General features: G+C 39.1%; 1 protein-coding gene across 4 annotated transcripts in view; it reads right to left on the reverse strand.

Moving 5' to 3' along the window:
- The window catches only part of LOC121589460, a 153878-nt gene that overhangs the window by 114989 nt on the left and 13316 nt on the right, over nucleotides 1-25573 (reverse strand). For all 4 annotated transcript variants that reach the window (XM_041908406.1, XM_041908407.1, XM_041908404.1 and 1 more), the window contains 5 exons: nucleotides 19998-23791; nucleotides 19631-19745; nucleotides 18712-19551; nucleotides 18224-18452; nucleotides 17246-17386 (listed from right to left, as the gene is read on the reverse strand). In XM_041908406.1, coding sequence (XP_041764340.1) covers nucleotides 17246-17386; nucleotides 18224-18452; nucleotides 18712-19551; nucleotides 19631-19745; nucleotides 19998-23770 — 5098 coding nt within the window. In that variant the 5' untranslated portion in view covers nucleotides 23771-23791. The remainder of the gene's footprint in view (nucleotides 1-17245; nucleotides 17387-18223; nucleotides 18453-18711; nucleotides 19552-19630; nucleotides 19746-19997; nucleotides 23792-25573) is intronic.

Genomic DNA, 25573 nt, shown 5'->3' on the forward strand with positions numbered 1-25573 from the left:
TAGCTCAGAGCAGTTTCCGTGAAAGGTGCCAAAGTGACATGCATTTGTTTTAATTAAGAACCTGTTACAATTATGCATTTTAATGTGCATACTTCAGTTCCGAACAGTCAGGTTGGTTGGTCGCAGAGACACGACTCATTTCCCATTATTAACATTTGTTTATTCATTCGTTTTTGTCATGTTGTTACTTCCCTTTGCCCGATAGTTATAAAACACTTTGCCTTACATCGTAATAAAAATTATCATCTAACATGATGCAAATGTTGAATAGAAATAACAATCAAAATGTGGTTTACATACTTGTTTCAATGCATAAAAATCGTAAGATAGCAATCAACTAATAGAGAATGTGTGGACCAGTGGACCAACGTCAATTGCAGTAATGATATACTGTAAGTAATTTTGGTTCAAGTGGCGCATTCGTACATCATAAGATATATGAACCACGTTAAAATGTCTCCATTACTCGCGAACTCCCCCGATCAAACTATGATGAATCGTAAATAACCATCACACTCATTAGGGATTACGAAGAACTACCGCGCTTGACATGGTACCGAAGGACCTCGAAACAACTCAGGGGCGGAAATGGACCAGAAATTAATTGGCAGAAGATTTACGATTTTATGTTACACCGCCGTCAACATAGCTTTCGTACGGGCAGACGTTCGGCGCTGTACCACTAGCGGAGCAAACGAAGCATTTTAAGCGACTCCTTTTTGCGAAAGTGGAAAGAAAAAAGAACGCACAACAGGGAGAACGATTTAAATGAGAGGGCTTATGATAGTGGTCTTTGAAGATAACACACCGATAACACGCATAATTAAACTCGAAAAACCTACACGCGATCATTTCGGCGTATTTGCGCCCTATTCTGATGCATTGGTGCGTGTTTTGCCGCACTTATGTAGCTTGAATACCGCCCCGCACAGCCAGAGGAGCGGCAGCAAACGGCAGGCCACATTCGCAACCGAACAAAACAACACGGTGTGAAAAACACAATCAATGAAGAAGCTACTGCTCCTGTTGCTGCTACCCCGCCACATTTTAGTGGCGACCGCGTGAGGGCAAGCGCGAAGATACAAGCGCAATTCAGTGCATAAACATCGCGATGAGTTGCATTTGCGGTATGATAGTCATGATCACCGTCATCATCGCGCTTTTGCTAGCGGCTAACACAGGGGTAACTAAGCCGCTAAATGAATGGATGTGAAGAAAGGAATGAAAAGTGGAATTAAATACGAGCGCTGCGGGTTGAACTCGTCAGTTGTTGGGTGGGCGCCCATAAATACATACGCCAGGTAGGGCGTGTGTGTGTGCATGGGGCAGGAGCAATTGGGGTATGCAGAATGTCATGGTCAATTTAGTGGCACGATTAATGCCTTGCGGTCAGGCTCGAACTAAACCATCCCCTAGCTTAACACGCAGCTCATGGGAAATAAATTTGTCAACTACGACTAGTAAAATGCAAATAATTTTGACAAATCGGACTATTACTTACGATCGTGTATCCGAGTCGATCATATGAGCATATAAGACAGAAACCTTCACTTACCTGAAAAAATAACATAGAAAAATTACATTTTAAAACACAATCCAATGATTTATATTCCATAAAAAAGAACAAATTCATTGTAAAATCTATTGTTTAAAAAACTATTAAAAAGAAAACTATTTACAATGATGATGTACAATGATGCGCCGTGTACTTTGGACTTAATGCCTCACATTCGACCAAGGCATGAAGAATATGTTATCTAGATCTAATTAGCGAATAAGAACAACTAGACAGAAGAATGAAGGTGAGAGCGAATAAAGTCACAAAGTAAAAAACTTTCCACGAACTCTGATATTATTTTTTTACATTTATATACAATCTGCAAAAACACATTTTAATAGAAATCACAGACTTGATAAATTTCAATCCTAGAAACAGCATTGAGAAAAGTTTTTAAACGTTGAATACAGCCATTTTTTCCTCTTTAGAATCTAAACTATAACAAATAAACCAATCACTTCTTCATTCATTATCTAGTGTGCTACAACCGGTTCAGGGAAATATTATTCTAGTGAAAATGAGCCCGTCGATCAAAATAAGGATAATAATAGCATCTGCATAAAAGCAATCAAGGAACATCATGTTTCCTTTATTTATGTACCCTACTTGCCACTCGCTTCCACAACATGCAAGAGTAGCGAATTACAGACATATGGCTCTTAAAAATTATTGCATTTGCGGTTCATTACTTTTCATCGTCGAATGGCGTTTGCAAAATGAATAAATAAAAACTGAAGCCCTACAAACACAAGCACCGAGGCACGCCACAATATGCTGCCCTACCGCTTTGCATTACCCGCTACAAATGTGTCAATTAGTGACCGTGCCCCAAAAGGATCAGCAAAACATATGGACGTAACTCGCAGTTTTTTATTCCCGAAATTCCAGGCAATTTTATACTCCATTAAACAAACCAATGCCCAAAACCCGTTCCCCGGTATCTCACACCACAGCATGCATGCAACTCCAGTGTGAATGTGTATACTTATTTTCAATTGTATTTTTGTTTCTCTTTCCCTAATGGTACATGTGTGCGTGGGAAATTGTAAGCTTACAACAAGTGAAAACGAATTTCGCCTGCCATTCCATCCCGCTGTTGCAAGATGCGGTCCCTTCTCGGCAGGCATGGTGTGCTCTTGGTGGCCGTAAACAGGAGCATATCAATAGCAAAATGGGTGGGCAATGGGTAGGTCCTGTGGGCGGTAGCAAACCGCACACCCTTCTCTGTCGAGCATAGTCCGGAATGAATATTGACCACAAACGTGACGATGATTAAGTCGATGGGCAGTTTCATATGTGCGCAATAAGCGCAAGAGTCGAAAGGGAAGGATTGTTTTCCCTTCTTTTTTGAGGGATGGAACATAACTTAAGTAAATGTATAGTTTTTGTGTTCTTTCATAGATGTTGTTGGTGCCTATAATATGCGTGCTTATCGTTATGCATTTAGCTTATTATAGAACTTTCACAGAACAACAAATCATAATCGAGTTAATATAAGTGCTTTAATCCTATTTTATATCTTACTTCGAATGTTTACATTGATTAACTCAACAACTTACATAAATATAATTCTTTTGACATAATTTTCTGCCGTTTTATACTACAACAAGCACTGCACACAAGCGTCGTTATTTCACTTAATCTCTACACATTCCTGTTGGTATTTCCCTTTACTCTTTCCAGAGCATTTTGTACAAATAAATAACACTTTTTATAATGCTTAAAATAACACTGAAAACATATTGATATTACACATAGTGTCGCTCTATACGTGGTGGTGTTTTCACCGTGGATATGTTTTTCATATTCGCATCAATTTTAACGTACACATACAACCGTCTCCCTTTGAACCGCGTTTTCCTTTCTCCCCAGTTTCCACGCGTATTCACTGCGGTGGCCGATTTCATAATTATGCCATCCATTATTGAATAATGTATCAATATTGACAGTACTGCACCAGAAAACCGGACTGAAACAGCAATCGAGTTCCTTGTTTTGACTCGTTGCACTTCGTATGGGCGGCTCAAACAACAGTGAAACCATCAGTCCGTGCGCGCACTGCAAGAAGTTTGACACTGTTAAATGCACCGTTTCGAAATCGCTACATCTTTCATGAAAACGGAAGGGATTATCGGACACATGTCGAAAGAGTACCAACATGGTCACTTGAACGGTGGCCTGGGATAATAATTGTCATCGTCGCGAGAGAAAGCAGACTCCCAAAGAGCATTTCGTTGTTTTTCATTGTTTATTTCCTTTAGTAACAGGCACATTGTTACATAGTGGTACCTGTGAATACGTTAACAGCACTGGTTTAAGCAATAGCACGATGTCATTAAAAGCATACGATTAATTTGGCGCAGGTAAGAGTGCAATAGAATTCGATTTGCATGGTGCAGGGAATAATGCAATATGATTATAGCTCATAGTAACTGTTACATGATCAATACTAAATGATTATTTAAAAGCAGCACGTTCGTGTACGTACGAATCCATTACCGAGGCAATTTGAATATACAATTATTGTTCATATGATTTATGTTGCTTTACCAAATGCATAAACGGTTTCATTCAATTGGGAAAACGTGATCTCGAAAGTATCACATTTCACTATGAATAATATGCTGCGACAGGTAAAGAGAAACTATACCGTATTTCAGCTTCATAAAACATCGAGAAGATGAAGAGAAGAGAACGCTGAGCCACTACGCTTGGGCTACGAGGTGTAAAATGAACGGCAATCGCGACAACTAACACATCGTGCATCCATACCAAGATGCAAACAACACAATCAGCACGGTTTAAGTTCGATATCTTCATCAGCTGGATGGTACAGGCGTTAGAGGAATGTTTCTTATTTCGTTTTATCATTGCTGCATTTTACTTCCTAAGATCGAGGAAAAGAGATTCACTTATAATTTCTACGCAAGCAGCTTCCTAGTAGTAGTGTATTTACATCGTTTATACCAGGGGTCGTCAAAGTTGAGCGCACAAGTTGAATTTATCCGGGAATCGGGATAATGTTATATGAATCTACTGGTATCTTAAACAGAATTAAATTGTCATGGTTTTTAACAATTTTTTCAACTGGTCAATGTAGCAAAACGTATCTGATATGGATAAAATTGGGATAGGTTAGCGAATAAATTACTAAATAACATCAATTACTGGTTTAGCTGGACAGCTTTAAAGATTTGGTAGCGGAATTTGAGGTAAGAGTGCCAAAGGTGCCCACAAGCGTTTTTTTAGTAAAACTTCAGTTAAATGACCAATTGAGTGTAAAGATGATTTCGTTCCAATGATTAGGAATGCCAAATTTCGTATAGTTTATATAGATATTATAAAGACTTTTCTCATTTGTTTCTTTCTCATTCTCAACTGTTTTATGTTGAGTATCAAAAATGAGCAGAAAATTATAATGTTTCAACCATACCTAATAAGCTCTCAAAACACATAGGAACAAAGAACCGAAAAAAATTGTATATCATCGTAAGCTGAGAAAATGTAAAATTTTTAGTGGAGTTAATTGAAATATACCATTTTTTGCACTAAAAAAATCAAATTTAAAAAGAAACAACTTTTGGGGCAAGAGAGCCACATCTATTTGCGGCAAGTTTGCCACTATATTTCGTGTGCAGCTGTCAAAAATATAAAATTTGTCTTGCAGGGCAAAACAGTCAAGTAATTTCCATATTATGCTACAGTTGAAAAGCTTGCCAACCCCTGACGTACACCGAGCCCTACTGTTCAAAATAGTCATTTGATATTTGAAGTCGCAATTTAGCGTTTGCGACCGTTTCGTCATCCGGTGAGGAGAAAAGCTTAATACACTGACACATACGATAGTTGTTTGTGTTATAGGACGGAGAAAGGGAAAGTAAGATAACTTTCACTATCTTAATGATAATGATCACTGTGTCTGGCTCATCAATCTGTTGTATACACATACATATACATATATTTTATTTATACTATACCTATCCAGGGACACATTTTTTAAATATACTTAATAAAAACATATTCCTATTGCTATATTACTTAACAAACGTGCGAAATAGCGAAATATTACAAGCAAAATGTCCATAAGACTTTATGATAAGATTTGTATGCATTGCCATATGCTAGGGAGCCATACTTCTTACTGTAAATTTTTAAGAATGTCTATTTCTTTATTTTCATTAGGAATTCACCTTTCATGTTGAAATTATTCAACTGACATTCTAATCGTAATTCTCTCGTAATAACTCATTTAATTGCTTTATTATTTTTACAATTAACCATTCAAGATTAACTAAGTATGGTTGAATTTAATTACAATAAAACAAAAACGTAGAATAGACAAAAACAAAAAAAATATTGAAAAAAGTTTAATTAGATAGGAAGGCAAGAAAGTAGAGGTAAAAGCAAGAGAGCGAAAATAAAGTATGGAGGAGATGTCTTTGATCGTGATAGTGATACCTTCTGAAACTGATATTGGATAGCACTACCAACGATTGCAAAGTTTGTGTTTTATATGACACAGCTGTCGTCATTTTACTGGATTTTACCATTTGAAGAATGTATTGAAATTTTAACAATGTTTTGTCTTTTTTTTCTAATTCACACACTCAATACATGTATTCACTTTGAACGAATTAATCCTTACGCGAGCAAATCGCAATCACGCAGCTAAATTACAAATTGTTGAGCAGCTTACAACATGTCACTCAATGTAATCTCAGTGTAACACATTTCTAATAGCTCATTTACTTTGAAGCTGCTCAAAAGTTGATTATTATGCTAGTTACAATGTTTTTTATTGACTAAATAATATTATTATTGTAAAAACGTATAGGCTTAAGACTGACTATCTTGCTGTGGTAACAATAAGTCACTGAAAGCCAAGCTCACTATAGTGGGTACAGGCGGGCTTTGACCGAGAGCGGTTGTTGTGCCAAAGAAGAAGAAGAAAACGTATATGGCCGGTCTGGTGATACAGTTGTCAACTCTTACGATTTAACAACATACCCGTCATGGGTTCAAGCCCCGAATATACCGTGCTCCCATAAGTAGGACACTGAAAGTTAAGCTCACTTCACTAGTGGGTACAGGAAGGCCTTGACTTATTGTTGTACCAAAGAGGAAGAAGAAGATAAACGTATAACCAGCTCTAGAATAATTGTAATATACTAGAAAGACAGTAAGCAGTGCGAACAACAAAACCGCCATCATAGAGTTAAATGTTATAGGTACCGAGCCACTCATCAAATGACTAACTGACTGTCTAAAAATATTCGTTTCTTTCATTACAAAATCATTCAACTCAACAAATCTACATTTATCTCAACATTAATCTAATTCTTGAACATTTTTTTACTACTAAAACAACATAACATGTTCTATAAAATCATTTAAAAATTAAGCCGTCATTAAACAAACTAAATCAATTAAATTGTGTGTGAAATATATTCACGAAAAGGGGCTGGCTGTGATATTTGGAGGAAATTTGAATAGGAAAGTGTACACCTTTATCGCTGGTCGGTTTGCAACTGTATATTCGTTTGTCCTTTTTTTGTATATAATAATTCATGCAGTTCATAATTCATGCAGATCGAGCAGTTTCTAACGTCGAGTAGTTTATAACCTAATCTTAGTTTCCTAACGCTTTGTTTCATGTACAATTCAAATTAAAGTTCGAAAATAATTATTCAAATTCCAACATTGTGTTTATGTTTTTTTCCTACTAACTACAGTCAGTCCAAAAAGTATTCGTCTAGCTGAATATTTCACAGAAAAAGGCGAATTATGGCCGCAATACGTATGGGGCGATAAAAGTAATGATGAGGTTTGATATAGGAACCATCAATACACACGTTTTGCTAAAAAATAAGCATTTAAATAGTGCAATAGCAACCAAAATACATAAAAACTAAAAAAAAGTTGTTTGATGGGCGCGCAAAAAGTATTCGTCCATCTAGCTTTTTAATTATTTACGCTGGACACACACTACGTAGACGTGAATTAAATTTATTATTATCAATCTGCTGGTGACTTCCCTCTAAATTAATGCATTTCTGTTGTTTCAATTGGACTTCAAGCGGTCAGAGAGGCACTAAAAGCGGGGGAGTTAAATGATTGGAGCATGATGGCGAACATCGTATATTTAACTTATGCATAACCTATCCTTCTCATTTTTGAAGGTTACAAAAGGTGTGGGAGACCTCGTTCCTTCATTTGATCAGAGTTTGGCCATTTTTCTGACACTAATTGTGTTACAAACTGCCATGTAAGCAGCCATTCTTGACGGTTAATCTAACGAAAGAAGCGGTTTAATGTCCAAAACATAAAATTTTACCAAGGAATCAATGCATTTTGTGATGGCCAATAAGATCAGGAAAAGAGATGGGTCACATTTGGTTGATGGGTGCTGCATTTCATCGTAGCTGGTCATGTAATAGCTTGAATGAGTGAGTTGTTACAAACATATTTTGTTTGAATAATACCATACACATAAAGAGGCCAAATCTGTTAAAGTGCATCAAATAATACAGGAATTTATTCCAAATTAGGCTCTACTAAAATATTAAAACATGTTTCAATCGCCAAGGTCATACGGCCGACATGTACCATAGCGAAAACAGTCTACTAAGATGCAGCAACAAACTCTCGTGTAACGGTAGCACCATGGTGTCATGATTCCAGAGAATAATTGGAACAAGCCTTGTAGGATAAGTGGAACAAAAATACGTCCTTTTAAAGGTTCAAATGAGTTCTTGCGTTGTGCAAGTAGTCACCAATAGTCATAAATGCAATAAGAAACAAGATCAGGACATTTTTTGATTCCATAACATTTGTTTTCATATGCATATTAGGCCAAAAGTCTGATGGACGAATACTTATTGCGCGCCCCTTAAACGACTTTTTTTAGTTTTTTTTAAATAATTTAGTAGTTATTGCACTATTATAATGGTTATTTTTAGCAGTACGTGTACATTGATAGTCCCTTTATCAAACCCCATGATTACTTTTACCACCCTTTGGCTATTGCGGCCATCATTCGCCTTTTTCTGCAAAATATTCAGCTAGACCAGCTGTGTCAAACTCATTTCATCAGAGAGCCGCAAGTACAGATTTTCAGTGATTCGCGGGCCGCAAAGTTGAGAATAAGAAATATACCTGAATATTTATATAAAATACTGTAAAATCATTATTGTTAAACAAATTGACTTTTTGTACTCCTCGCTTCAAATCTGGAATCATTTCTTATTTAAAAATTTGCGATGTTATTTTTCATTGTGCTCTTTTTTATTTAAAAAAATGTTTAATATACTTTTAAAGTCACATGCAATTCCTTTTATCCTTATTATTAAAATAGGATATTTTTCATTTGTCGTGATCTCACACGGCAGTTCTGTTAGAAAATATCGCTCAACCCCACTTTTTCACTGAAGTAGGGGAAATCTAGCTGCCTGTTGCGAATCTTTTTATGAGCAATCCGAGCTATCCATCGCTGGATGAATAACAAAAATCCTTTCCTGCAATTTTTTGACAGTTCAAGAGAAAAATTGTAATAAATCGTCGTTTAAACATTAGTTTTCTTTCCAAGTCCCAAATGCTAATTTCCAAGTCCCAAATGTTCTGGTGGTATATTAATTTCTTATAACAAGAACCCGTTATTTATTATTACGATAATTTTATCCGACGCAGATTCGTGGTGTGTGAACCCAAAAAGATTGGCAAATATTTTTTTGACACTTGAAGGGAAATGATTCGCGAATTAAGGAATGGACTGTGTGAGCTAACCCATAAATTAGCTATTTATTACAGGACTTCGGCATTTCGTTTATTTTAATCCTTAATCTAAATCCTTTTATCTTAAGTATAATCATTTCATTTTGGTTTTGATTTTTGAGGAGGTTGCAAAGTACTATTCGTCTTGTAGAATGTGAGATACACATACATTCAACTTGGCTACAAACGCTTTCGATAAGTTGTACATATTGGATATTAACTGATTTTTATGGTGGGATTATTATGAAAAAAAAAAAAACAGAAGTGGCTCCAATCGAATATAAAAGATGTAACATACTAAGGTCGGAGCCGTGCAGATCCGTTCGGACCAATTCGGAGCAATTCGGAGCCTTTACTCGGCAGTCAGAGGCATTAAGATTGGTAGTACCTACCGGAACCATTTCTGACTGCAGACTAGCCGCTCCGTGCGACAACCGATGACTCCAACGGTTCAGAATGACTCTAGACGACTCTATAGGCTTCGGACGGCAACGAGCGAAACTGTTGGTTTGACAATCCATCACTAGTTGTTGCAAAGTTTCCACGTGTGTGTATATTGTTATTTTCATTCCTATTTCGTTTCTAGACAGTTGACGCAAATCTGTTTTTCCATACAGAATGTGCAATCGAGTCTGCACAAAATTATGCTAATATTCAAAATTCAATCGAAACATAAAACGAAACAGTTTGCATTCGATTCGATGTTTCTTAAGGGTCTCGGTTGTTCTGTACGTACGTGTAGAATAAGTTTGTGAGATGTTATGGTAACATTAATGTTAATTTAGAAAAATATAGCGACACAATGATTGTTCTTCTCTGAAAAATTTAATATACCTCGACAAATAGTAATAACAGATTTTTGGTTTGCAGTGCTTTCAGCATTTCTCAAAATATTCTCGCGGGCCGCATTCATTATCGAAGGGGGCCGCATGCCAGTTTGACATACCTGAGCTAGACGAATACTTTTTGGACTGACTGTATTTACTATTAAGTAAGCGAGGTAAAATTCAATCTCTACAAGGTGTCACCATTGAGCCATAATCTCTCTTACCCACACATAAGATAACTCATCACCATAATTTAACGCACTGTATAACATTGTATCTTTATGATGTGTTATGCAATGCGAGAATCGTACAAGGGTAAAATTCAAAACATTCTACACCCTTGGCATCCAAAATCAAAACCAACTTTTCTCATATTGCCCTAGGCTCAAGGGAGGGACTGGAATTTAGAAAAGTTTTAACCACTCTTGCGTGCGGTTTCGCTTACCTCAACAGTTGTTAAACTCCATGTAAACTTTGCCCATCGTGTTACTATTGTTTGTGCTTCTTTTTTCACTTTTTATAATTTTTATGAACACGAACATTATCGACACCATTTAAATATTGTCTTTCGAAACATTCAGAATTTTCGTAGATTTGTGGGATTAACATGTCATTTAAGCGTTAATAGAACAATACAAACATCAACTGCTTCAAATCTTTGAACGAAAAAATAAATCATTCTCCTCTTGAAAGGCAAATAGGCTCTCACACAAAGCCTTTTCAAGGACCATTGCTCACCCTCACCAACATTGCTCAACGGGACGTTGTTTTCCTTTCTTGTAACATTTTTGTTGCTCTCTACAACCACATCAAAAAGGCATGCAGAAAAATTCGTGCAAACATGTTTATATTTATATTTCCATACACCATGTGAAACTCCAAAATGTTGGCACGATTTTTAGGGAGTATGTTTATTTACAAATCTGCGCTACGTACGCACTGCTTCTAGGAAGCAGAGCTTCCCTCAAGTTCTGAAGCAGTATTTTTTGCTACTTTCTTGTATCATAACTAGACCAAGCAATGCGAGGGAAGGAAGGTAATTCTACGAACGCTTAAGATGTAAGGAATCAGATTATTGCAACCATCAGAGTTCTGGAAAGAATTACTTTAGCATCTTCGGTGTTAAATTTCATGGTAAATTCCAAACGCAATCCTATCTAGAGCAAGTATCTTAGCATAAGGCTGACATACTTAATTGTTACCTCGAACTTGTTGATATAATAAAACTAAATAAAATAAATAAATAAATAAATCCGCCTTTATAAGACCACCCAAAGGACAGCACAGCATTTCTTTCAGTAATCAATGATAATATTCAAGAATTTTTATTTTTTAATAAAGATTTTTCTACAATAGACTCACACTTTTGTAATGGACCTTAGAATACCAAAATGATTTAAAAAATTTAGTAAATATTAAACATATTCATTTTATACAAACAGTACTGTTATGATTCAAATTACGGACCGCTTCAAATTCCGGACATTTGACATGTTTTATTGAATATTTTCATATCCAGTCCCTGGACAGGCTGCTTTTTCAATTTTAAATGTTAGTCATGATGAACTAGAATCAATTAAAAATGAATCTGTCTCATAGAAGGCCCGATGCTACAGTAAATGCATATTTTCTGTGGGCAAGTTTGTCATCTGAGGTATTTTTAGCAGTTTTGATTTAAACCCACGCCAGTGTTATTCCTATTAATGGCGTCTACGTGCATTGAAATCCGTCGGAATCTATTGTGGAAGAAGTTATCAACGCGAAAACAACAATGTATTATCACATTGTACTCTGAATTTCATTAAAACACATATTTAATTATGTCCAGAAAACGAAGCAAGATTTTTAATCTTCTTTTAAGTTGTCACATTTAATAGCCGGACAGCCGAAGTCAATTGTGATGTATTGCAATTTTTTTACACAGTGATAATAACAAGAAAACTACGATATTTGAAGATGTATGTGACAAATGCATTGATGGCCGTACGGGAAAGACCGTCAATTCGCGTAACACTTCTTGGGTTCTATTCATCTACGAGTGCAAGAGAAAACAGTACTCGAACCCCGTTGTATTAAGACTGTCGGTCTAGGGCAGCGGTCTGCAAACTTTGTGACCGAAAGAGCCAAATTCGACAAAAATGTTCGTAGAGTTTCGCGTGAAAAGCCAAATTGTTGAACCAAGATAAAAAATGTGTGAAAGTTCTAAAACTCTTTATATGAACTGGCATGAGCCGCCATCTCGATATCAAAGAGCCGCATGCGGCATCGCGAGCCGTACTTTGCCGATCGCTGGTCTAGGAGGACACCGACGTCAAGTGTCCAGACCTTAAAACAAGTTAAAAACTAAAATGGCGTAGTGTGTGTGTGTGTGTGTGTGTAAATTTGAAGATTATAAAAAGAGTTTTGAGGCTGTCCGGAATATGAATCAAATCGTCCTTAATTTGAAACATGAGCTCAGACTATCCGGAATATGAATCAAAATATCCTTGCAGTTTTATGATAATTTGCAATGTTTCAAGTAAAATTGTTGGAAATCTTTATTTTTTTCTCAAATGTAGAAGGTTTGCTTTAGTAGAGTGAGTAAACAGATGTTTGACCGATTAAAATTAAACTATTAATAAAATATTAAATGCCAAAAATTTTAAGTCTTAAGCGTCCGTAATTCGAAGCAGTACGGTACATACGTATGAACCCATTAATTTATCATTGTTTTCAGGTGGATCTGCGTAAATTGTATGAATCAAAGGGTAAACCCAAACTTATTACGTGATAACTTATTTTATCCTTCATTGTATTCGAAAGATACTAGCTAAACAGTAGCCCCATGGCTGCCAAAACTGTAGCACTGCTTTCATTCCATTAACCATTCAATTTGTTTGGCCGATTTGATTGGCACGTACGTCCGTTTCTTGAATTGATCGATGGGCATTGAAACTGTCAGTCAACCGGCACCAGCCGACACCTAAGAAACGAGGTTTTATCAGCCAGAATCGGACAGTGCAAATGAATCAGCGTATGAACGTATCCAGAAATTGTCATCGTGATGCGTTAATTCAAATATCTACACCAGTCCTTCGTCATCATTTTCACGCTTGCGCGAAAAGCGATAGATATATTTTTATCGAAACTGACGAAATGAATGTGACTCTTAAACAGAACCGTGGAGTATTCGACATTGGAATAGTTCAAAGGGCCATTATTCAACTTTCTTTTGAAAGAATAGTTGTAAGAAGTATCAAAATATTTATTATTTACAAATACAGTCAATTGAATTGGTTTCTAGTCGTATCTGTTTTTAATGGTTGTGAACAGGTAAATAGATTGTTTATCATTCTCCAAGCAGTGGTCATTCAACGTTTTTGAATATTCTGGATAAGTGGATAGAAGGTTTTCAATTTCCATGAATTTAACCACCTCAGAAAATTAATTCCATAAATTTGATACAAAAAATAAGAAACCCACAGAAATTGAGAGTTTCGATACTCAAATGTATGATATATGGACGAATATTTCATGGGAGCTTTTCCCTTATAATCATATTTGTGCTGAAGAATGGTTACCATAACGAAATTTCAATTGTGATGAAATTGAAATAAAAGCCTAACTGGAAATCTCTAAAAACGTAACACACCGACACAAATCGATCTAAAATAGTTTTTCTAAAATGAAAGACTAAAACAATCGAGCACTTTTTCAATAAAATAAACCAATAATATTGACAAGAGCTACTACACTAAACCAATACCTTAAGAAATAATTTACAGCTTTTACAGCTTTCCAATTATTAGAATTATAAAGACAATATTATTTTTTCAGATGCGTATATGTCCTCCAGATCAGCATATTTACGGTTCTGATACTAATTATTTCACTTTTCATACAAAGCATATGGAAAAGAGCCTCTAAACCATAATGAGTTTTACGTATAACGAGTGAGTCATTGAAACGGATTAAACTCGTTATTTGGAGATCCATTGTACTTATTCACTCACTACGAACAATTGCTCATTCCAAAACTATGCTGCATTTTCTTATTACGTTGTATTTTATTATTTTTTTTAAAGAAATTAGAATTGAAAATACTAATAGTGGGGACACAATGTTACACTGTTATAAGGCTCATTGAAACATTCAACAAATGAAAATCAAAATAAGCTTCAAGGCATACCGAAACCAACGAATACCATTAAAACCTTCCTCAAATAAAATATCTTTGATCAAATTTTCAAATCATTATCATGACCAATATTGTTTCCGATCGAGAGTTCCGCCGTGCAACGATGAAGAAACAATCATGGACATCAGTCATGGACCACGAAAGCACCGATTGCCCCCATTGATTGTGTGTGTTCATTGTTGTGTGAGTATGGTGGTATCCTTCTCTTGACATAAAAGAGCCCCAACCCGGAAACGGAACCTTTTGTAGGTCAAAACGCACAAAAACACAAACACACAAGCAAATCGAAAAGAAGCGATGCGAAAGGATGGCCGATGAATAGCTCGATCTGCTTGATATTCATTCCGACCCTTGGGCAAGAACTTTTAATCGATATGGTTGGAATAACTGGTCGTCTATCATCTTTCCTCAGAAATGCTTGTTGGCCTATAGGTTTTTACGGCAATCCCGGTGATTATGTTGCAAACCTAAGCCCTATGTCCTAAAAGAGAAGGCGCCCACCATTTATGTATCGAGTGTTGTCGTCGTATTTACGATGCTAAAAATGGCGCTAACCATTGTTCGTCGGCGCCTTTCTCCGTTTGTTTGTATCGTCTGGTTTTGTTCATCCGATTCTTCCGAAGCCCATCATTGAACCGAAAGGAAGGTTATCCGCTTTCCTTGCTTTCCATCAATCGCTACACTGAGTTTCCGTGTCTATCACAATGTTATTGTATACATTCGGCATGACGTCCTTTTGAGCAGCATTTTGACTATATACATTTTTTTGTTTCGTGCTTTCTTACTTTCTTTAGTTTAAAAATGCCCCGGCAAAGAATGAATACAAACACAAAACTAGCCAAAGTATCCAGATTTTGTTGAAACTATTAAACTGACCCAATAATGACCGTTTTAAGTAACAAAGTAATTATTCTTTCATTATTTTTTTAGCAAAGCTTTCATTTCTAATAACGATTCATTTTCGACGCCAACACATTTCAATTCAAGAAGGTTACATTTATATTCTGGTTAATACTTTTCTAAGCACATTTATATTTGTATGCAAGCAAAAATTCTTCTTCTTTGACACAACAACCGCTGTCGGACAAAGCCTGCCTGTACCCACTAGTGAAGTGAACTTGGCTTTCAGTGACTTATTGTTACCACAACAGGATAGTCAGTCCTACGTATATGGGCACGGTCTATTCGGGACATGAACCCATGACATGTTGTTAAGTCGTACGAGTTGACGACTGTACCACCAGACCTGCCCAAAAAATACTTTAAAAAATGCAAGACTTGGTAAAGAATTGATAAAGGTTTCATATATGCTATAGTCCCTTCAACTTCTACCCCATTCGTAGGTTAGCTTAAGTGCGACGTGTCGGTCATGTCCGGTGGCTGAAACGGAAATAACTCGGTCATCGTACTTCCGCTTCGCTTCCGCCACCATTTTCATTGTTGTCGACATCTTGTGGCCTGATGAGCCGAATAGTTTCCTCTCGGGTAGGATTAATTCGGAAGCGACCAACAGCTCCAAACAATCATCTCCGGATGGACTCCGGATGTCATAAGCCGATTGCAACCATAAAAATGGAATATTAGTCGAGGGAAAATGTAGAAAGTGACAATTTTTACACTGTCACTTTTTAATACCAATGTTCGTTGGATTCGGCGATTTTGTAACAAAGAGAGACAGAGAGATATAGAGAGATAGATAGAGAGAGAGTGAGAGGGAGAAAGAGAGAGCCATTTCGGAATCGTGGGAATATAATCTTGACAATATTCAAATACAATAAAAATAATAAACACACATTCGCAATCAATTCCCAACAACCGAATGTTTTTTGAACGACGTTCAACACATCCTTCCTGTCATGAAGGATAAAAAGTACAATTAAATAATTAGCTTGTGCAACAGTTACGTTTGACGTCATTTTCCTCAGCTGGTGATATAAAAACAAGGCATACAGTCGTACCGGAACATCACAAGCTCGATTATCATGACATTAATTTTTGCACAACAACACACCATCCCGTTCTCATCAATAAGCGTTCATAGTCTAAGTCGAAATGTCATTTGCTACGTTCAAAAATACACCCACCAATGAACAATTTCGTGACGGCGGAGTACAGGTCTGTTGGGAAAAACACCAACCATTTCCCACCATTGTACACCCACTTCTTTACCATCAATTGCCGATCAACAAGCACGTCACAGCCAAGCATAATAAACTGCAGAACGTTTGTCCTATCCATTATACTTAATTGCTACCGGAATATGATGATTTTTCGAGTTTTCTAGTGCGAGGGACGCATTGGGACGCATCGGTTAGGATGCTTGATGCTCCCCGGTATGATGCGTCCATTCAGAAAAAAAACCTTTCCCTCAGTGACACCAGACGACTGACGTAGGCCTGCTGTTACATGGTCAGCGCGGTGTGTGATAAATGGAACGAATCATACAACCATGACAAGGCAATCGTGAGTTTTTGACAACCGAGCGGTAGGAGTTGGGGAAGAAAATATGCAGGCATTATAATTAACGATAATGGATGAAATACTATTAATCGAAACACGACGCAAAATGAGCACCGGTTCATTATGCCACTGGCAGCGAGCTGCCCGTTGAAAGGCGGAAAGTTTGCAAAAGTCGCCTAAATAATGACCAAGGCTGCCACCTGGGATAAAACAAACGGGAATAAATGAATGATATAAATACACACATATTCGTATGATACGGTAAAGAGCTTTACTAGTATTTAAAACGAACGCAAATTGTTTCTAAGATATGTAACACATTCAATCAGAAAAAAACAACATATTTTTGTGCACTTGTTATATTATTTTTTGGACACCGAATCCTTCTAGCAGCTAGAGTGAATGTAATTAAACAGATAAAATTCACGACTCGAGAAACAAAACAACACTTACCTGGACTGTCGTGCGGCATCGGTGCACAGAATGCGCTTGAGCTGCCGGATGAGGACGTAGGCGGAGGATAGAATGCTCTCGGAGGTCCTAGCGGTGAGTCACATTGCGTTGGTTGTACGAACAGAGGCGGAGTTGATAGAGCTGTTAATTTGTCAGCGGTACATAAAAACAGATTCATATAATTGATTAATTATCATCCCACTTCATTTGTGTCACACTCTGTACTTCCACGTGGGAGATGATGTGTGACAGTTGTAATAAAATAATTTAGTGCTGCTGTGTATAAATGGAAACAATGGAGGAACGGTTGCAGCAACCATGCTAATGCACAATACGTTCATTTTATCTGTATGCAGTATTGCTCAGCTACGTTAGCTATGTTCTGATACTTCCGGTGATTATTGTATACACGTATGGTTATTGCATATTTGTTAAATCATTCTTAACTGCTTTCCATGCTTTCCAAGAACATAAACACCGAAAATACAAACCATTTATCTAACTTCATATGCATTCCATACGCTGAACATATTGGCCTCCTGACATAATGAACACAATTTGTTCAGAAAAACAACAACCCGCACCTCTCACACAGTTTCACATCCGACACTGCTACAAGGACGACAAACAAGCCGTTCGCAGTTAATTTTTCATACCCCTCCATCAAATAATTCGCATTCCACGAGACCTTGTCGTAGCAAGCAGTTTATGCGGTGTCTGGTTCTTGTACTCATTAATTATTCGTCGACTAGCGACTCCTAGTCTGTTCTTTTCCTAACTATCCTGGTATGTAGGTATGCACCTAAAATTTCTTAATTGCACGTTATGTTATTTTTTTTTGAGATGTTTAGTTATATTAATATTATAACAGCATCATTTCTTAATTTAAAAAAAACAACAAGCAACCAATTGTATCCGTTTGTCCATTTTTCCATTGTGATACACTCGCACGTACCTTTGCTCCTTGTTCATACTTACTCTGATCGTTTGGTGGTCGCATACTAGAGAGGGCCGATAACGGTGTGTAGGATTTGGGTGGCGCTTCACCCGGTCGTACCAATCGTTCCTCGGTAACGCTTTGCTGCACACGGTACTGCATTTTGCAGTATGCCTCCTGGTTTGCTCCCAGTGAAGAGTTCACGTACACACCGGTAATCGTGACTTCCGTGTCTTGCGCGATAACTAAATTGCTCGACACTGGGCGCGGCTGTAAAAAGTACGAGGAAAGACGAAGAAATGCAAACACCATGAAGTAATGACAAGTTATTTATCCGCAATATCAACAAAGTCGATATATACCATTTATGGTAAGAGAGTTAGACATACTTTGAAAAAAATGTATGAGTGTTTGTCTTGCTGTACTGCTTATAATTTTTCGACTGTCATATACCGAATTTGCGGCCTTATAATCATGGTCATTTAAATTAGAATCTAAAGTTTTGTGAAAAATGTAAACCACTACTTACCTCTTCTATTTCACGTTTCACCTCCATTGGATCGTCCTTACGATCGCGCATCGGTTCCGTCTTGATGACCACTTTCTTCTTCTTAGTCAACACTTCCTGCTGAGCGACTGATATTGTTCCCAAAGCATTCGACGTCGATGGCTGATTGGAGCACATAGATTCCACTGACATATCTATTTGTTTGACATCAAGCGGCGCTGCTGAGGCCTGCTGGCTTGCTTGCAAATCTGAATCGATTCGTAACTCCTTCTCTCCAATAGATTCCTTCTTCTCCTTGGTATCTCCTTTAGTTGCCGACAACACGGCCGCATTGTCTTTGTGCTCTTTCGAATCCTTGGTAGTTTTCTTCGATTTTGGTGCCTTTTCAGTCGAGCATTCCGAGTCACTGGAGTCGGTATTACGGTAGAGTACTCGCTGCACTTCGTAGGTTGCCGCCATCATTGCAGATGCGTTCAGACTAGCCATGCGTTTCTTCCCAATGTACTCTTTGTAGTCTCCACCAGGCTCGGCTTTTTCGGTCTTTGGCTCACGCTTGCGCTTCTTGGCTACATCGTCTTGTTTATTTTTTGCACTTTCCACTTTCTCCGATCCACTTGACGACGAGCTGGCTGCTCCCTCTTCTTGGCGCTCGTTGTCTGTCATCAAGGCTTTCAGTTCCTTCTTAATCTTTTTCCCCGCAGGTTTCGGAGCTTTTTCCTGCTTTTCGGACGCCTTCTCCGACTTCTCTTTGTCCTTCTCGGATTTTTCGGACTTTGTTTGCACAGTCGCGGACTTTGCCTTACTCTTACGCGCTACCTTCTTTTTCACCTTGCGTTTTCTAGTGGGATCGGTATCCTTACCCTAGACAGTGAAACGAATCATAGAGTTAAACTCATACACACACATTTACTTCAATTTAAAGATTAAGCATTGTACTTACCTGGGCATATGTTTCATCACTATCCGGTAATTGTTCGATCTCCGACTCCAAACTGGAAGCATCGGGATCCCAATGTTTGCCGGCTCCACGTAGTCCTGGCGCACAGCGAAGATTTCTGGTAATAAATAGCAATAAGAACATACATCCATTTATACACCGGAAATCAACTACATACTCTTCCACACCATGCGAAAATTAGGAACAATTTGCTCCTCCTGCAGCGACCTACACCATGTTACCGCTACAGAGCGACAGAAGCAGAAACCTGAGGCCACCGATAGTAATCTTGAACGTTTTTCAACAACCTCCAAGCTGCTGCTTCGTCTCAACTCGAACGATACAACTCCATCGGCACGCAATCACTTACCTCATAACGACTGGTTCCTCTTCGCTCGATTCCGCACTATCTTGATCGCTGTCCTTTTTGGGTGCTTCCTCTTTGACCTTCGGCTTTACCTCTTCGCGAGCTGCTTCATCCACTTGCTTCTGCTGCTGGGATGGCGCCTCCTTCCTTTCCTGTTTTGGGGGTTCCTTCTTTTCCTCACGCTTCTTGTCGTGCTCCTTTCGTTCTGGTTCCTTGCTTTTACTCTGCTCTGGCTCTTTCCCTTTGTCATGCGGGGCCATTTCACTGGATACAGTCTCCCCGGAGCGACTCTCCTCCCCAGCACTCTCCTCTTCCGGACAGATGCGCTCCTTCTTTATGCGCTCCCCATCCTTAGTGATCGTGCGGATGACACGCGACCCGCTCGACTGGCTCATTAAGCTTGCCTCAAGCGCGCCGCGCATCTCATTCTCATACAAGCAGTGTACCTTGGCCAAAGCGTTCAGCGATGCAACGCGATGTCGTTTAGGACCCGACCAAAAACCGTACAGCTTAACGTTGCGCTTCTTTGCCGACTGGCGCTTTTTCGCAATACGGGTTCTTACTGTATCGGTGGACGAGCAGCCGTCAGAATCGCCGCTGTCGTTGTCCTCGTCATCTTCGCCATCATCTTCACCCTCATCATCGTCATCCGCCTCATCTGCAGAGGAATGCAAGTCTTCCTTCGCTTCCTGTTTGAGCTTTTTTGTAAGCGTAGCTGCTTTCTTCTTCGTCTTCTTCTCTGCCAAATCCGCATCGTCCTGTTCTTTTTCAGACTCAGAGGACTCACCAGTTTTTTGTTCCTTTTTCATCGAGGATACCGTCTCTGACAGTGCAGCTTCTATGCGCCGCTTCTGTTTCTTTAATGGAACGATCCGCTTCTTGTTATCGTCTTCATCGGCCTTTTCTCTCTCACCATCACTGCCAGCTCCAGGCGGATTAGATCGAATTTCTTCCTTCTTTCCCTCCACAATTTTCGGCTTTGCCGTTTGTGAGTCATCTGTAGTATCCCGTGAAATATCCTCGCGCGATTGACCAACGTCTACTGACGACTTGCGTTTGAAATTGGGTTTCCCGGACTTAACCGGTGCATCAATTTCGCTTTCCGAATCATCAAAATCATAAACATCTTTCTTTTCTAATTTGCCCTCCTTTGAGTGACATTCCTCAGGAACGGCTGGAACGGAGCACGGGCCACTGCTCACTGATACCTTCGTGCTTTTACCGCTTGTACCACTGGATGAATTCTTCCGTGCGTACGAGCGCTTTCCTTGTTTTCCGGAGCTTTTAAGTAACCCGGCAAGAATTGGACCGCTAGCGCTTTGAGGAACATTTGTTTCCGGCCCAACGTCGGAGGAATCTTGTTTCGTTCTGTCTTCAGTTTGATCTTGCGCCTTTTCCCCATCTTTTGGCTGTGAATGCTGACTGATTGCTGAATTTTTGACAGTGCTCAATGCAGTAGCTTCCATAACCGATTGCACAGGGATTTGTTTTTGTTGAAGCTGTCGCAGCGGCACGTCGTCATCGTTTTCTGTCGACGAGCGATCGCGATTGGAAACTGCAGTGGCCGTACTAGCGACCTCTTCTTTAGCAGCAAAAGAACTATCGATAGCTTTGATATCCTTTGATGGAACGATCGAAGATGTTTCGTCATTAACCACGCTGGGCAATGGGAGAGAAGGTTCTGTTGCTGCCAATGGGTGGGTTTTAGTATTTGTCTTCACGTTTGCTTGTTTCACTTTGCTAGCACTAGTCACCTTCTTTGGCGTAGTGGATTTTGCCATTTTTGCTGGTTTTTCACCACTTCCAGTGTCTTCCGTACCAGATTTTGGTTTTTTAGCATACTTTCGCTTCGCTGGAGATGCTGGCGGCTGTTCCTGAAACTTCACCTCCTTCTTGCTGACCTGATCAACTACAGCAGCCTTTTTCTTTTCGTTAATTTCCTTTGCCTTCGATTTTGAAGAGGTGGCTGAGCAATCTTTCTTTGCTGGCGGCTTGCGTGGTGTTGGCTGCTTTTTAGGTTTTATTTCATGTAGACTTTTACTTTGTGCAGAGTCTACAGCCGGCATAGCTATTACCCCATCACCTGAGCCATCTTTTTTTGATTCATCATCTGACTCCTTCTTGATGGCACTGGACGTTTCAATATCTTCACGCTCCAGTGCTTTCACTATGCTATCTATTCTAATGTGAACCTCTTCATTCTTTTCCTCCTGGTCCTCTTGCTCAATTGAACTACCCCGACCAATGGTCAATGAACCTTCCTGTTCTGTGGATTGTTTGACAACAGGAAGTTCCGAGGTGCCATCCATTTTCTGCTGCTCAGTGATTTTTGATACAGACTCAGAGATACCGGGCTTCTTTTGCTTCAAATCGGACGATCCGGATGAGTTGTTTGCCTTTTTGTTAGACTTGGCACCCTGACCCGCTCCCTTAGCTGAAGACGTTTTCACTGCAGCGGTATTGCCACCGGAGCCCGAGGTGGGTGTTGTCTTATCATCCTTCCGTGTCGATTTCGAGGCGAGTTTCTCATCCACATCCTTCGTCGATGATCCTTTTCCACTCATTTTCTTTTGACCTTCTGCTGGCTGTTGGTCCACTTTCAGCGTAACAGTTTTCTTCGACTTTCCACCAGAAGAAATAGATTCTTTTGTTGATTTTTCTACCGATTCCCCTTCCACCGACGGCGCTGGCTCTTCTGATGTTACGGATGGCTTTCTTCCTACAGCACCAGTACCAGCCGTGTTGTCTGCTCCACCCCCTCCATATTTGCCCTGAGCGACCGTGGTGCGAGATTTTGTCTTGACCATTTCACTGATTGAAGGGTTGACCACAGATTCCTCCGCCGATTTTAACAAATACGCCGCGTCAATCGACTGATTGATGGTTTTATCCGGAACACCGAGATTCTTTAACTCTTTCTGGATTTTCTTTTCCTTTTCCCGCAACTTTGACTCAATGGATGATGACGTAGGAATGCTAGCTGTCATCGAACGATTATCGCCCAAGTCACCTACGCTACAGACCGTCGACGAATTACAACCACTGTTGGATAGTTTTCGTTTAGCTGCATCAGATTTTTCGGTCTGTCCGGTGTTTCGCTTCGTAGTGCTCACTGTTTCCTTGGTAGATTTTCTGGACCGATTTGCAGAATCCTTGCCAGTGGCTTTAACAGTCGAGTTTTGTGATGTCGGTGAATTAACCGAATCAGTTTTATTCGCTTTTGCGACATGCTGTTTATTTCCTTTCCCTGCTGAAGATCCCAATGTTTCCGATTTTCCTACTACAGCTCCGGTTATGCTGCACGTTGTCGATGAGCTCGTAATTGTTTCAGACTCTGTAAGGGGTTTAGCGTCAATTTTTGAAGAATCTGGAGAATCGCCACCAGAAACACTCTTTGACACAGTAGCCGACAATTTTGATTTGCCGGATTGTGGTGTGTGTTGCTGATTGGAGCATTGTTGATTAGTACTCAATACTTTTTCCGTTGACTTTCCCCCACTGTTTACTGCCGAGGTGTTTGAAACTGTAGCTCCTGAAGCTGCAGTTAGATTCGGTGCACCTTCTTTGGTTTTAGACTGTAAACGTTTTACTGGTTTTTTTGCAGATGCCGCAGACGAAGAAGAGGAGCTAGGATTAGATTTCGCATCCGTTCCAACAGGAATAGCGGATGCATTACCCGTCGATCCTACCGTTGCACTGGTCAAAGCAACACCGCCACCGCCACCGGAAGATTTTTTTTCGCCTGATGCTGATGTTTGCTGCTTTTTCGGCTTCATTGTGAAAATTCTAACGCCAGTCTGAAAATATAAAAAATAATTAAATAAATAAATTTTAGAAACACCAATCATGATTGAATAATTCCTTTGTAACTGAATGAAGCTTGCTAAAACGGATTTTATTATTATTTTATCATAAGGAGACAAATAGTCTTCTAAAATAATAATTATTATTTGGAAAGTAAATATTTCATACAGCACATACATTTTCGTTACTTTTCATTGTCTTACAGAAAATGGTTGATTACAAGCAGAAAGCATATGTGCCTAGCAAATGAATAGTACCAGCAACAAGTACCAGCAGTACTGAAACCCAAGTATATGCATACGAACATGAGGTGCCGAAAATACGTACGTTTCCTTCACACGCGCCAATCTGTGCAAGATCGTAAATCATGTTGGGAAACTTTTCAACCATCCAACGCGCAATGTTCCAACACGCTTATCAAAAGGAACCATTACGTCTCACTGGCCCAGTTCTATCCTCCCTTTCGAATGTTGATAAGCATTTCAATTAAACGCCCATCCTTCATTACGTAAGGGCAAACCAAAAGGCACATTCGTTGGGCTTCAAGGGAATTTGATTAATGAATGATTTATGAGAAGGTGGTGAAAAATCATAGCCATTAGGTAGCGATAAAATTCAGCTGATTAATTTTTGGTGTATAATGTGGGTGTGTGTATGTGTGGTAGGTTGGAGTGTGGCACGTTCTGTAATAAGTGTTGATGATGAGAAAATGAGATTTGAGCAAAACGAGCAGATTACAACCAGCAAAAGTCGTTCAGTGCAGCCGACACAATCATGCAATTATACATTCGAGCGTGTAATACAATCAACCATCCTCTTCATGTCATGTCAAACGTCCTCGTCAACAACAAATGAAATATGTATACTATACACCATACTGGATTTCATTCCTTTGCTCGTTGACTAAAGTACATAAAGGGGCAGCGGAAGCAACAGTACTCCGAATAAAAAGACCAAACACTTACTCGTTCAGCAATTACATCATGATTGCTTGTACTGGAACTTGGAATTGTTTGATTTCTAAATTTACACACGCACACACAATCACCAACATGTTTTAAATACGCATTATCGCGTAACCAATATGTATTAAAACAGTTAAAAGCAAACTATTGACCAAAGTGGTCAGAAAGTAACCACCCGCGAATACAGCAGCGATACAATAATAATAACAAACAATGGGCCGCTACAATAAGCCACCGACACGGTCCCGACAGGAAGGATAATTAAAACCGCAACAAGATCATTAAACCAGATAGCGGCAATTATTCAATTTTGTGCATTTTGTACACACATAATCGCTCTGCTCTGGTTGTTACACGCTAAAAGAGGTGGAGTAATGCTTACTGCTCTCCCACTCATGCACATACACACACATAGAGCTAGCGGTTCCGGTAGGGGCGCCTTTGAACGGATCGGCACGCTGTCAGTTATCGATATATGCAAATGTATGATTAGTTCTGGCGCTCATCCGGTCTAGCACCTGGTACCGTAAAGGCTAGGCGCCTGACGTTTGGCTTCTCGTTCATCTGCTATGGGAAGGGTTCAATTATCTCGCCTCAGATCCTCGCTCACTTTCTGGCAGAGTGTATTATCCCTTTTCTCACATACTATATAAACAACGCGCACGAAAACATAATAGGACGGAATGACGATGCCTCTTTATAAGAGCTGCTTCTTTTCGTGTTTTTTTATTGGTTGTTGTAGCCGTTAATTGAAGAAAAGCTACATTTAATGCACTGCAACAAAGGATAAAGATACAGATGGATCAACAA

Source organism: Anopheles merus, chromosome 2R (assembly GCF_017562075.2).
Source record: "Anopheles merus strain MAF chromosome 2R, AmerM5.1, whole genome shotgun sequence".
NCBI lineage: Eukaryota > Metazoa > Arthropoda > Insecta > Diptera > Culicidae > Anopheles > Anopheles merus.